At 45.3% G+C, this 14,588-nt stretch overlaps 1 protein-coding gene across 1 annotated transcript in view; it reads left to right on the plus strand.

The window, feature by feature from the left end:
• The first annotated feature begins 1,728 nt into the window (after positions 1-1,728).
• LOC309352680 (chondroitin sulfate proteoglycan 4-like) overlaps positions 1,729-14,588 on the plus strand; it is a 37,427-nt gene continuing 24,567 nt past the window's right edge. Inside the window, exons 1-4 of the mRNA XM_081881329.1 lie at positions 1,729-2,227; positions 6,673-6,836; positions 8,877-12,437; positions 13,829-14,299. Of these exons, the coding sequence (XP_081737455.1) occupies positions 2,152-2,227; positions 6,673-6,836; positions 8,877-12,437; positions 13,829-14,299 (4,272 nt within the window). The 5' untranslated portion in view covers positions 1,729-2,151. The remainder of the gene's footprint in view (positions 2,228-6,672; positions 6,837-8,876; positions 12,438-13,828; positions 14,300-14,588) is intronic.

Raw genomic sequence — 14,588 nt, forward strand, 5'->3', positions numbered from 1 at the left:
CAGTACTAAGCCTGACACTTGAGGGATGCTTGTCGCACAATAGCATTAATTTGAGCTAAAACATGTTGGCTGCAATCCTATAGACCAAGGGTGCCAATTTGAACAAAATATTGGAGGGGCCCAGGTAAGCTCCACCTCACATAATTGATCACATTATGTGGTGCACACACACCATTTGAATGGCAATGCCTATAAACTCTGTGGGGACCCAGACCCCTCAAATAATTTATTGGGTGGTGGGCTGGGAGTTGGCTCCTATTATGTGGTGCTTATTTCTGAGCAGAAATACATCAGAATGCAGCAACAAATTGGTTAGACTGATATTTTTTTTAATGTTGATTTTTAAAAATTGAATTATTTTTAATGCACATACTTATGAAAAACATGGTGGGCGGTTATCACAGAAGAGGCATCTGCCTGCCCCCACCCCCAGAGTTCACCTTCTCCTTCAAAATTATTTTGTATCCACAAGAAATCTTACGTCAATTTAATAGGTTGTTAAATGATTAATCAGTTAAAAACCTGGGCAACTGATGGACTGAGAAGTATTTAATCAGGTGACAGCTTTAGCATGAAAATTCAAAGGTGGAAGGTGTATAACAATGGGAGATTCTTCATGAATTGTGAGAAATGCAATTGTATGAAGATAAATGACACTGGCTGCTTTGAACCACCTGAATTCGAAGATCTATTATTATTATTATTATTATTATTATTATTATTATTATTATTATGGCCCCTTACAGTCTGTCACATATTTTTGAGCAGGGACAGGTAGATGATCAACAGTGGTTTACCAATGGACTACATTCAGCTATCTAGTGCAGAGGTTTTCAACCTTTTTGATACCACGGCTCTCTTGACAAACTACAGTGGTAACTCGGTTTAAGAACAGTCCTGTTTACGAACGATTTGGTTTAAGAACTCCGCAAAACCGGAAGTAGTGTCCTGGTTTGCCAACTTTACCTTGGTCTAAGAACAGAATCTGAACGGTTGAAGGGCACCGGGAGGCCTCATTAGGGAAAGCGCACCTCGGTTTAAGGACAGTTTTGGTTTAAGAACGGACTTCTGGAACGGATTAAGTTTGTAAACCGAGGTACCACTGTACATTCTTTCTGCGGCACCCCTGTGGGGCTCAGGAGCCCAGTTATGTCACCCCTTGCCTGCAGAGCTGGCAGTCTCTCACCCTGTTTTGAAGACCCTTCTTTGTGGAGTGTTCCCTCAGCCTCCTCTCCTTGGGAGTCCTCTGGGCAGCTACTGCTGCCACCCCTGGTCTCTGAGCTTCCTCGCTACCACAGAGAGAGGTGCCTCCTTCCACTGCCCCACAGGGGTGTGGGATTGGACGTGCTGTTGGGAATAAACAGACAACAGCAAGGGCTGGAGGACTGGTGGCTAGGCTCCCTCGCCTGCTTGCTTAATCGGAGGCCACCTCAGCTCCTGTCAACCAGTGCCCCCTGGCCAGCCCCGGAGGCACCATTTGCCCAGGGCGCTTGTAGCCAGGGCTGCTGCAACAAACAACTGTGCAAACCTTTGGAAGGCAGAGATGCAAGAGGGCATCAGAGGAGAGAGAGAAGGAAAGAAGGAAGGAAGGAAGGAGGCCCAGAGGCCAGTGTTGTCCATGGCACCCCTGACCATCAGTGTTGCCCATGGAACCTCTGACCAAGTTGAAAACCACTGATCTAGTGAACAACCCACAGCTGAGGCTGTAACTTTGCAACCTGTTGCTCTCCCAGTAACCCTCTGTCCAGCCATGCTGTAGTGTTTTATTATAAGAGGACGGTGATGATAACAGTAACAACAACAGGATGCCGCGTCCTTTGACTTCGCTCCCTTTAGAACCAGGCTTGCCCTTACAAGAAGAAAAGGTTCCGGGGCTGAGCCCAGGCCCAAAGGCAGTCCAGAAGTGTAGCCCATTTGTTCTGGGAAAGACCTGGCGAGGAGCCCAATCTCTGCACCGCCCGCCCGCCCGCCCGCCCCGCTCTCCCCCTTTCCTCGCCCCTCTGCTGTGTAACCTGACCTGAGCAACAAGCCCGCCAGCAGCAGAGGCGGCAGCTGTCGGCGGGCGGAGCTCCCACTCCCTGGCGCTGCAAGCGGGCGCCGCTCCCGGGGGCCTCCCGTCGCCTGCTCCCCTTTCCCCGGAGACGGGGCGGCATGGCCCCGGGCTGGGCTTCAGGGAGCGCCCTGTGGCTGCTGCTGCTGCTCTCCCTTAGCCGAGAGGCGCTGGCAGGTAGGGTCAGAAACCACGCTGCCTGCTTGGGGGTGCCCGCGACACCCCCTTTCCCCGCCGTCGCAAAAAAAAAAAGTCCGGGGACGAGGAGGGAAGGTGGGGGCTGCGCGGGCGGATCTGGGCCGCGCGGCTTCTACGGACTTGCAGAGCTACCTTTGCCGAGGGCTCGCGCGGCTCCTCCCTTTGGCTCCCCGCTCTGCGCTCCCACCCGTCGGCCTCTGCGAGCGATTGGCCAGTCCCGGTTGCATTTTGCAAGAATGCGGCGCATGGCGCAGGCTGGCCCTCGAGGGCTGCGGCTCGTGCCCGCTGTAGCCTGGCAGCAGACACTCGGCTGGAGGAGGCGGGAGGGGAAGGCGCGCACGAAATGATAGTTTGGGGGCACGATGCGTGCCAGGTGCCCAGGCTTGTAATCGAAGCTAAAAGAAAACAAAGAAGACGCATGTCTCTCCTGGGAGCTTCAACAAGTTTTACAACCAAAGCAACCTGCAGCTTGGCTGTATAGTATTGTTAACGCCAATAGTTTGGATGCAAAACTTCTTACTGAAATGGGAGATTGGATAAATAGACACACGCACACACCAGTGCGGAAACAAAACTTGGTTTGTAAACCGGGACCTTAATCTCAGGTATATTGCTTCTCGTGCTCAAAGACTAAGACCTAACATAATAACTAATTTCTGGAGTAGAATCCTGCTAGAACCTGAGAAATAATCTGCTGAGCCAAAGAGTGGAAAGAGATGGCAAGTGCTCTCTCTCTCCCCCCCCCCCCATTCTGGTACTTTGGTTGCCTTTTGACAACCAAGGATGATATCAATGTCATCAGCAGTGGAATGCAATGAAGTGACTACCACCTTTTTGCAGTGTACCAGCATCTAGCACAGTGCATTACATCAAGTTTGGAAACCCATGTACCAGGCAAGATGTTGACATAAGTTTCTCCTGCATCACACTATACCTGCCCCCCCCCACCCCGTCAGTGCCCTTTTATTGGACAAGTTGTGTTACCAAGATTAGCAAGTATTTGAGTTTCACAGGACTCTACCTAATGGATAACTTTGTGCGACTTCAAGCTTATTTACCTTGCCAGGTAAGTCCCTTAAAAGCCATACTTTGAAGCAATCTGAGGCTTTTGGAATTACTTCAGAGTAGTCTTCAACAGGATGACATCAGGCTTAAGGCAAGTGCTCTGTTCAAACTGGTTTGCAGGCTGAGCTGTTCATCTTGCAGTTCTCCATTCCAGGAAAAGAACTTGCAGGATCAGATTTCTGAATAATTAGATTCTAAATTAATTCATGCTGAGCCTTACAGTATGATAGATGAGGCTTTAGCTATTTGACCATAAAGGACAGAAGATGTATTGCCTCTTTGATCTTTAGTATTTATGCTGCATTTTTTTAAAATCACACATCATTAAAAGGTTTTGGAAGCAAATCAAAACACTTGAAATCAATAGTAGTTTTTTCACTGACAGTAATGGGATTTAGATTGCACCCTTTGGACGTGATTCAGAGGTACATGCCTCTGAGCTTCCTCCCCAGCCCTATACCTCAAATTGGCTTTTAAAACATCATTGAAAAAAGAGCATTGTGGATTTCTATTATGAGAGTTGCTGATAGGAAAAGTGGCTGTAGTAAATTGGCAAGTTACTGTTTTATTAATTCACACTAAACGATCAAGTGCTTACAAATGGGTGTTATGTGGCACCTGTATTAGTGCCAATTCCACTGATCAAAGCAGTCAAATGGGGTACATGTAGGTCAGGCGATCTCGTAGGTGAACTGCTCCCAAGTTGTTAAGGGCACTAATAGTAACATCTTGGGTTTAACCCACAGCGCCTAGGACTTGCCGATCAGAAGGTCGGTGGTTCGAATCCCTGCAATGGTGTGAGCTCCTGTTGCTCGGTCCCTGCTCCTGCCAACCTAGCAGTTCGAAAGCACGAAGTGCAAGTAGATGAATAGGTACTGCTCCGGCGGGAAGGTAAACGGCGTTTCCGTGCGCTGCTTTGGTTTGCCAGAAGCGGCTTACTCATGCTGGCCACATGACCCGGAAGCTGTACGCCGGTTCCCTCGGCCAATAAAGCGAGATGAGTGCCGCAACCCCGGAGTCGGTCACAACTGGACCTAACGGTCGGGGGTCCCTTTACCTTACCTAACACCTTGAGCGCAATCTGGTAGCAAATGGGCAGACCTCTGAGCGCAGGTGTTCTATACGCTGCAAGACCTCACTCCTGTTAGCTATTGTGCTGCAGCATTCTGCACTAACTGCAGCTTCTTGATGAAGCATGAGGGAAGCCCCACATAAAGCGCATTGCAGTAATCCTGTCTGGAAGCAAACCAACACATGAACTACGGTGACAAGACTTTCCCGCTCCAATAATGGCCATAACTGTCAAGCCAGGCTCAGTTGGTAAAAGGCACTTCTAGCCATTGAGGCTACCTGAGCCTCTCTGGTGACACAGCTGGAGCCAGAAGCACCCCCAAACTGCAAGCCTGTTCCTTCAGGGTGTGCACAACCCTATCCAGAATAGGCAACTGGCCAATTTTCTTCAGCCAAATTGATACCTTGTGTTAGAACGTCTTAGCACTAAAACAAACCAAAAATGTCATGGGTAGGGATGTAAGATGGCATAGTTTTTGTTCCATCCTATATTAACTGTATGTTACAAGGCATTTGCAACCCTGTGAACATTTGCTGAGGTTTAAGACTCACTGAATTTTCCTTGACCCTATTTTTGGATAGGCATCCCCAGGATTGCTTTGTAAACGTTTTCTTTTGAGTATTTTATATTTTTTTAATTTCTGCTTTGCTGTTATTTTGAAACATGCTAGAATGATGCTTGAAGTCCAGTTTGGGAGTGCAGGAGGACCAGGCAGGTAGACCTGAGGCAGCTTGGTTGGATGTAGACCACTTTCAGCTCTTCTTTGTGTTGCAACCAAAACAGCAGAGAGGCTTCCTATGGCACCTTACAGACTAACATGAGTCAGGTGCACATTGTATGCACACAGGTACACATCTGGGCAGGCTTCAAGCTTGAGGGGCCCTGGGCCTAGTTCCCTTGTAACCTGGGCCTGTCCTCTGTGGACTGTAATGTAATATAAGCCTGTAATAGATGCTGGGGAACCACCATTTTTATTTCCTTCAATGCCCCTGACATTTTTCCACTGGAGGAAAAACAGCTGCAGGTGGCAGGCAACCTCTCTCTCGAAGCACTGATTACTGTTATTATGGTAGTGTTTTGGAGATTTGCAAATGCCATTCATTTGCAACGTACTCACTAGAGGGTTTTATTATCCTGGTTGCTGTTATGCAGTAAAAAAAGATCCGTTCAGAGCTATGAGGTGCAGCTGCATCGTTAACCAGTCTCCTAACAAACAGCTTCTGTGAGACCTATAAAACAAGTAAACTAGCCGAGGCATGATTATTTAGGAGACCACCTTTCGCCACATACTTGTAATCTCCTCTGTCTTCTGTGAAAGAGAATGAAATAGCACAGAAAAGAAATGGTTGCAAAGCGCTTTGCACATATAAAGGCCACAGCATATATGATTAAAAAATAAATTGCTTCCCATATTTCAAATGCGTTGTATTTCCAAACCTACCTGCTTGGCTTTCAGACAGTCTTTGGGAGAGTTAAATCAGCAACAGATGGGGAAATGAGATTGGTGGGGTTTATTTTGTTTTTCTGAGGTTATTTGACCCAAGTCTTTGGGGTGGCTGGTTGATAAATAAAATTCATTAAAAACATGATGCATTATGCCTATATATATTTGACTAAAAGAAGAAACAATTTATTTCCTTTTAACTCATGTAAGCAGATGTGCGCTGTGGCCAGGCAGATTTCTTTTTTGTTTGTCTAAGCACAACATAACAGTAGAGACTGAACCATGGTTACAGTTCAGACGTAATGGGAAATTGTGGTTCTGCAAACCTGGCTGACTTGCAGTGACTCCAAGGACTGAGCTCCACATTCTGAAAAAGGATTCTACCATTTCTGAATGCAAGTGGTGGTGGTGTGCATGGACGAAAGATCCTGATTAACCACATCTCCTTGTTCATGGGAAGCTATCATGGCAAGGAGAATACTAACCTAGATTTCTCCCCAGCATACTAATCTCCTCTGTGCTGGTAGAGGGACCCTACTCGCTTCTGAAGCCTCTTTCTATTCTTCCTTGTTTGACAAAAGCTGCCACTCTAGAAACTGCCACTCCTTAAGCCTGTCAGGATTAGGGAGCTCACCACATCACAACCTATGCTGTTAATGGTGGTAGAATGTAGAACACAAACTCATAGTAAACATTGTGCAAGCCATAAAGCTTGTGGACTGGGAGGAAGAATGAATTCTACACATTTTTTACTGCTAGGTGCACCATCTGCATATAATGTGTGGAATCCATTATTTATAGGCAAGCGTGCAATAATGTTCTCTTCTGATCTTTGCTTTTTAGTATCATTTTACGGCGAAAGCTATGTGCATTTAAACATTGCCGAATCGTCCTCAACAACTTCACTGAAATTACGTTTTCAAACAAGCAGACCAGATGGGTTACTTTTTCTCGCTGCAGGAAAAGACATTTATTTTTTGGTGGAACTACATTCCGGAAATGTGCAGGTAAGATTATATGCGAACAAAGATGTCTTATGAGCCAGACAATTTGCCTGTCTAACTAAGCACTGCCAATTTTGAGGGAACAGAAGGTCCTCCGTGACAAAAATTACATATGCCAGCACTGGTAAAACCAAAAACGACCTGAACTTTCCATTTCCTTTTGATTGTGGCTCATTTGCTTTGGTTTTGGGAGTGGCTCTCCAAGGTCTGAGGCAGGGACATTCTCCAGCAAGACCACCAGGAGGAGCTGTTGTTGGTTGGAACTACCCTCCCAACACTGGCATTGCTGCTTCTTACCTGGACTATATGGGAAGGAGGCAAGGTATCAGCAGGGTCCGGGCTATACAAGAGTGCTGGATTGATTCTGCCAGTGGGCCATGCAGCCTGACCTTGCCATTGCTCTGCTTTGCCCACACGCCATTCAGGTAAACAGCAATGGTTCTGGCAGCAGTGGGGTTGCTCCATGGCACCGCCTTACCAGTTTGGCCATTCCTGAAGGCCACTGAGATCCTTTTTAACTGGCAATGCCAGGCATTAAACCTGAGGCTTCAAGCACAGAAAGCATGAGTTCTGGGCCTTCCAGCATTAGGTAATGCAGGCTCCATTTGATTGAAATTAAAGCTATAGGAGCAGATTCTATGGTGTATTTATATCTCAATATTAGGACCAAATGGGACGCGGGTGGCGCTGTGGGTTAAACCACAGAGCCTAGGACTTGCCGATCAGAAGGTTGGTGGTTCGAATCCCCGTGACAGGGTGAGCTCCCGTTGCTCGGTCCCTGCTCCTGCCAACCTAGCAGTTCGAAAGCACGTCAAAGTGCAAGTAGATAAATAGGTACCGTTCCGGCGGGAAGGTAAATGGCATTCCCGTGCACTGTTCTGGTTTGCCAGAAGCAGCTTAGTCATGCTGGCCACATGACCCGGAAGCTGTACGCCGGCTCCCTTGGCCAATAAAGCGAGATGAGCGCCGCAACCCCAGAGTTGGCCACAACTGGACCTAATGGTCAGGGGTCCCTTTACCTTTACCTATTAGGACCAAGGCACAAAAGACTTCTTATGCCCTTGACAATTCACACGAGCACTAGATACGTATACTGGAGCAACTATTGACACCTTTCCTTCTCATCATGAAGCGGAATGCTGTTTCTAGGACCTTTCAACTATAAGCCATCTGTTCTTCTAGAATAAGAGCGTTGTTTCATGGTACGGACAGGGATGCTTTGAAAGTGGTTAGGACCTACAGTCATTCACATAAGGCCATGGCTGCTTGGGTGAGGTGGTGCCAGTTGAATGACTGCAGGAGGTTTTGGAGGGGAAAATGTAGATGGCGCATTTTATGATTCATTTGTATGGCGTCAACTGACTTTGCGGAGTTTTCAGAGCTGCATTACGTATTACGTCCTGATCCAAAGGACTTTGCATTCTAAAGTTCTGTGGCTACTCTTTTTCAAATGGCAACCCAAAAAGAAAATGGGAAGATAAGGTCATCTTGAGCTTTACCAGCGCTAATTCATACAGTTCATGTGACAAGGATAAAATGCCATGAACATGGATGACATTATATTTGTAAATGCATAAATAATACAGAAAGCATGGTTTAAATTGCAGTTAAGTGATCAGGGCTAAGATTGCATCATGCACTTGAAATGCCTATCGATTGATCTGAAATATTTATTTACCACCTTTCTACTTTGTTTTAAAGTGCTTAAGGCAAGTTATTTCCTTTATTATCCTAGTCTGATTCAGATGCAATGCTAAACTATGACTTAGTGTAGGGGGTAGGCAACTTTGAAGATCTGTTTCTTTTAAAGGCAAGGTGTCTGCACTGATCCCAAGAGTTGCCTCATATCTATATCTATGTTTCATGCATGCAGTTAGTTTAAGCTGCAATCTTAAGTGCACCTACCTAGGAGTAAGACCCATCGAACCCAGTAGGACCTACTCCTGATTAGAAATTGTTGTGCTTATGCTGTTTGTTAGCTTTTCCTTAATGCTGGAAAACTCACTCACTGGAATAATTAAAACTATATCCTTTTTTCTGTAGGTGAGAATCAATCTTGGAGCAGGAGAACAAGTCCTCCGTTCCCAAGGAAGTTCCCAGCTGAATGATTTAACGCGGCACCTTATAGAAGTCCATTGTGAAAGAGATAATGTTATACTGGTGACTAACAAAAACGATCAAGCTGCCACAAAATTGCCCGGTGTCCTGTCTGAACTAAACTTTCAGCACGGCCTCTATGTTGGCGGACGTGGTGACCTTGATGTTCCTTACCTCGATGGCGCACAAACAAATTTCCGAGGATGCATTGAAGATGTGATATTTAACCAGCATGACATCCTGTCATCCCTGAGACCTTCTCCTAGGTTTAAAAATGTCCACGAAGTGTCACTGGGCTGCAGCGATGAATTTTTTGCAGGCGAAGAGGAACCTATTAGTTTCTTTAGCTCGAAGTCGTATGTTTCTTTTCCACTTTGGAACACCCAGACTGAAAGGGTCTTTGAGTGTACAGTGCAGACCACAGCTCAGAGAGGCTTGCTGCTGTATAGTTCCGGTCCAGCAGGAGACTTCGTTGGAATGGAAATTGAAAATGGTCTAATTAAAGCTCATCTTGGAAAGGGAAAGAACAGATTTCAGCTTTCTTCCCTTAGCCCTGTCAATGATAGCCAGTGGCACTCTGTCAAACTGAAAATCTCTGCAAAATATATTGAACTCATGCTAGGCAAGGAAACAGTGAAAAAATCATTACTCTCGCACACTAAGCTTCCTGTCCTCAAGGAGGCCTTTTATATCGGTGGAGTGAATGATATTATCCGTGCCAGAATGCTGAAGCTGGGGTTAACCTCACTTTCTGGGAGATATGCTCAAGGGGGATCATTCAGAGGCTGCTTGAGAGATTTGAAAATTAACTCGGAAAGGAAATCCTTGAAGGATGTTCTTGTGACTAAGGATATTTCACCAGGCTGCAAAACCAAGAGCGCCTTTAGTACAAATCCAGTTGTAGCGCCTGAAAAACAACCTGTTGGAACAGCAGCTTCCATGTCTGCTGTCAGTGCTGTAGCATCCAAACTCCACGGGAAAGAGAGTCACAACCACTTTGTAGTTGTAAACAACTTGATTGTTCCAGAGGGTGGGCAAGCAGCGCTTGAATCTAAGCACATTAAAGTCAACATCGAATTCAGGAAATTAGGGATTCGGCAGTCGCAAATCCTTTTTAAAGTTAAAGACCAGCCATCTCATGGCTATTTGAGGTTGGATGTTGAGCCAGAGCAGGAAGAGTCTACATTCACCATGCTAGATTTATGGCAAGGCAGAGTTCTGTACGTCCACGATGGCTCTGAGGAAAGCTATGATTATTTTACTTTCTCAGTTTCTACGAGCGGTAAAAAAGAGATGCCTCCATATTTGCAAGGAAACAAGAACTACATGTTCACCATTACGGTGAAGCCAATAAATGATGCTCCAGAGCTCACACTCCCCAATGGAAACTTGTTTCTTCTTTTTGAGCACTCAAAGAAATGCCTGGGTGTAGATGCAATAAATATTTTGGATGATGATACAAGTGCTGCAGATCTCAGTATTACAGTCCTGAGTGCAGATGCTGGATTTCTAGAAAATTCCAAGATGCCTGGCAAGGCCATTACTGCCTTTCCTTACAGAGACTTACAAAATGGTAATGTTTTCTTTGTCCACACTGGAGCCAAAAACTCCAGGATTGTTCTGCGAGCGAGCGATGGGGAAAAAGTCAGCAACACGGTTGTGTTGCGTGTCATGGCAGTTCCCTTAGAGTATAAGTTGGTCAACAACACGGGGGTGGATACGCTACAAGGCGAAGCAGCCTTGATCAGACCCAGCAATCTGGCCATCGAAACAAATGCCTTCCAACAAGAGCTGGATATACGATACGAGATCACAGAGCCGCCCCGTTATGGGGAAATTCAGAGACAGCAAGCCGGTGGAGAATGGAAAGAGGCAAACTCCTTTTCTCAACGCTCCATTGAACGTGGCCGCGTGAGATACGCTTCTACCTTCAAAGAGATTCTGCAAGATAATCCCCTTGAACACTTTAAATTTAAAGTTAGCATTGGCAGTAAAAGAAGTGAAGAGTTTCTGTTCCCGGTCATGGTGAAATGGTTGAAGTACAATTTATTGAGACATGTGCCACTGGTAATTGACAAATCAAAGAGGGAGTACCTTAGCTCAGATCATCTTCTTGCTGTGATAGGAAAAGTAGAAGTGCCAGGAAATGAACTTTATTACAAGTTGCAGTCCTTGCCTGAGAAAGGAAACCTTCTGCTTTATAACACACCTTTGCAAATAAATTCAGCATTTAGCCAGCAGGACATTTCTGATTATAATGTAGAATATCAGTTAACCGAGTGGCCCCGCGAAGAAACGGAAGACTCGTTTCGATTCTTAATTTCTACAAAATATGTGGAATCAAATATCTATGATTTCAGAATCAGCATTAAAGCAGACCCACGAAACATTCTTTTGACGAACAATGGCCTCAGTGTTACTGAGGGTGAAGGGAAACTGATCACGAAATCAGAATTATTTGCACAAACCTTCGCCAATAACACCTTCCAGTATAAAGTTACAAAGAGTCCACGTCATGGAAAGTTGATGCTTATTAATCTTTCAGATTCCCAGGAAAGTAACAATAACATTAGCAGTTTCACAGATCTGGATATAGTTGGTAGATATCTCATGTATGCACACGATGATTCTGAGACGCAATATGATGAAATCCATATCACAGCAACTGCCAAGGAGTCGGAGGAAAAGGTGAGCTCAGACTCAGAAATGGAACCCCCTTTATCGGCAGAGATCAAATTTAACATTTCTGTCAAGCTGAAAAATGATGAGAAACCACTTCGTGTCATAGATAAGGTATTTCATGTTGTTAAGAATGGAAAGAAACTGCTGACCTTGGCTGACCTTTGTTACCATGATCCCGATACTGATTTTGATGATAATCAGTTATTGTACACCAGGCGTGGCATTCCTAATGGAGACTTGGTTTTCGTCAATGAAACGTCTCGTAGGCTGTATCAGTTTAAGCAAGAGGACCTGGCAGAAAGGCGAGTCCTGTTTATGCATCGTGGGGCAGACTACGGTCGCTTTGTGCTGTTTGTAACTGATGGGAAGCATTATACTTCCTCACTTCTTGAAGTAAGTGCTTCCGACCCTTACGTCCGTCTAGCAAACAACACTGGGTTGTTGATCCAGAAAGGACAAGAGGGAGTGATCACCACAGCTAACTTGAGCGCTGCCACGAACCAAGATATTAGAAGTGAACACGAAATTACGTTTGAGGTCTCTTTACCTCCAAAGTATGGACAGGTCTTGGTAAATGATTTAGCAGTGGGCACTTTCACTCAGCATGACCTCAAAGTAAGGCACGTGACGTATAGACATGATGATAGTAACAATTTGGTTGACACGTTTAACTTTACAGTTTATGCTAAAGGTGCCCAGTTGGATGCCGAAATGAACATCCGCATATTCTTGGAAAGTCATCAGCGTCCACCAGTGATCATAAATCACGGCAGACTTTTGGTTGAGGAAGGGAAACCAGTCAAGATCACTAAAGGGAAATTGCTGGTAAGCTGAAGTTGTCTAATCATTTTAACAATATACAGTGGTACCTCGGGTTACATACGCTTCAGGTTACATACGCCTCAGGTTTCAGTCAGACTCCACTAACCCAGAAATAGTACCTCAGGTTAAGAACTTTGCTTCAGGATGAGAACAGAAATTGTGCTCCGGCGGCGCGGCAGCAGTGGGAGGCCCCATTAGCTAAAGTGGTGCTTAAGGTTAAGAACAGTTTCAGGTTAAGAATGGACCTCCGGGACAAATTAAGTACTTAACCCAAGGTACCACTGTATTTTGAAGCCCAGTGTCAGGTGATAAAGGAACCATCCCCCTACAGCAGGTTGCCAGGAACAGATAAGACAAGGAAAAGTCCTTACCGGCTGCTTTTTATTCAATATTTACAGAGAGATGTTTGGAATGCAGCCTCTTGGAGTAATGCTGTTGTCCCAAGTGACTCTCCACCCCCTTTTTCTTCCACTTCCTCATTTGTCACCTTCTCCCCTACGGGTGGCCCTGAGGGCCCTTTGCTTCTGAGCCCTTTGCTTTCCCACTTTCAAGGCTCGCCTGGTTCTTGGAGAGGGGGGTGGTCTGGAATGCTTTCTAAAGACACTGTGTCCATCAGCTGTCGCCCCCCTGGTGCTTCCTCTTCCTCCTCTCTCATTATTTCCCAGCTTCCCCCCTCATCTGCCTCTGATCTGTGACCTCCCTCAAACCCCTGCTGTAATTCTGAACTGTCTCCTTCTTCTCTGGAAGGGTCAGGCTGGGGAGGCGGTCTCCCCCATTCCTCCTCTGCCCAGTCCCTGATACCCAGAGGTGTAGCCAAGTGGAAATGTGACCCATGAGCTGAAAAAAAAGGTCCCTGTCCCTGTTATTAGTAGGCGTGATGCTTCTTGTCTTAATGTTCACTATTTTGCAAGCATTGGTGCTTGAGCTCTCAAGTGAAAGATTGTATGGTCCATTTTTAAAATACTTTGGGGTTGTTGTTTTTTAAAAGGCAGGGCAAGCATAGTTCAGTGGCTGACTACACGGTATTCGGATCTCGCATAGCAGTGCTGGAGAAAGGAGCCTGGAAAGGAAACCCTCACAATGGACAGCACTGGGCTACAGGGACCAAAAGTCTGACTCCGTATAAGTCAGCTTCATACATTTGTATTCTGTGCCAGAATGCAGATTATACGCATGCATAGTTTAGCAACAGCTGCCCAAATGGTGGTGTGTCTCTACCCTACCAACTCTCCACAAGCAAGCAGCCTTTACAAAAAGCCTTGGACAGACTCAGTGAATAATCTCATAGATGGAGGAGTGTTGTGTTGTACTTTCTAAGGATTAAATGTGAAAACTGTTTTAAAAGAAAGAAGGTTATTCTATGCTTTTAATGAACTGTACATGTACTTTTCAAGGTTGTGCATGAAAACAGTTTGCCATCAGAGATAGAGTTCAAAGTAAGGTCATCTCCAATGTATGGGTACCTTCGGAAGTTTGCATCAGAGGAAGGCTACCTCAGAGCAGAAGAAAATCCACTTTTGTCCTTCAACCAGGAAGATATCAATGATGGTAACATCCAATATGTGCAGACTGTCTCCGGCCAACTCCAAGACTGGCTTTCCTTGGACGTGACCAATGGAATTCGTGGACTCAGTGGAATAGAAATTGCTGTGGACATCATTCCAAAAGTGATCCCATTAGAAGTACACAACTTCACAGTCACCGAAGGGGGTTCGAAAGTCTTGGATGAAGATGTTATAAAAATCCCTAATAGCCATTTTGCAGGGCTCAAATGTGAATTTGGTTTGATTGAGCCACCGAAACATGGGCGGATTGCAAACTCTAACTTTCCTGGAATGGCACTGGCTCAGTTTACCAGAAAACAGGTGAGATTACTGCTTTAAAAAGCAGTTCAGATTATTATTTGGGAACTGTATAACTGGGAGTGGTCAATATTCCATTGATCTCAACAGTATGTTGCTTCTGACAATGAGAAACCTCCCACATTTTAAAGAAACATATTGTCTTCCATTATTGTATATTGTATTGTTTATTGCATATAAAACAGGACAAGAATGATGTGAAAAGTAACATGACTGTTACTTAGGTACATGTAGTGGTTGAATCCTTGCAGTTTAATTTTTGGAACAGGCTAGATTCTTAATTTGGTTACTC

The sequence above is a fragment of the Podarcis erhardii genome, assembly GCF_964252035.2.
Source record: "Podarcis erhardii genome assembly, chromosome: 11".
NCBI lineage: Eukaryota > Metazoa > Chordata > Lepidosauria > Squamata > Lacertidae > Podarcis > Podarcis erhardii.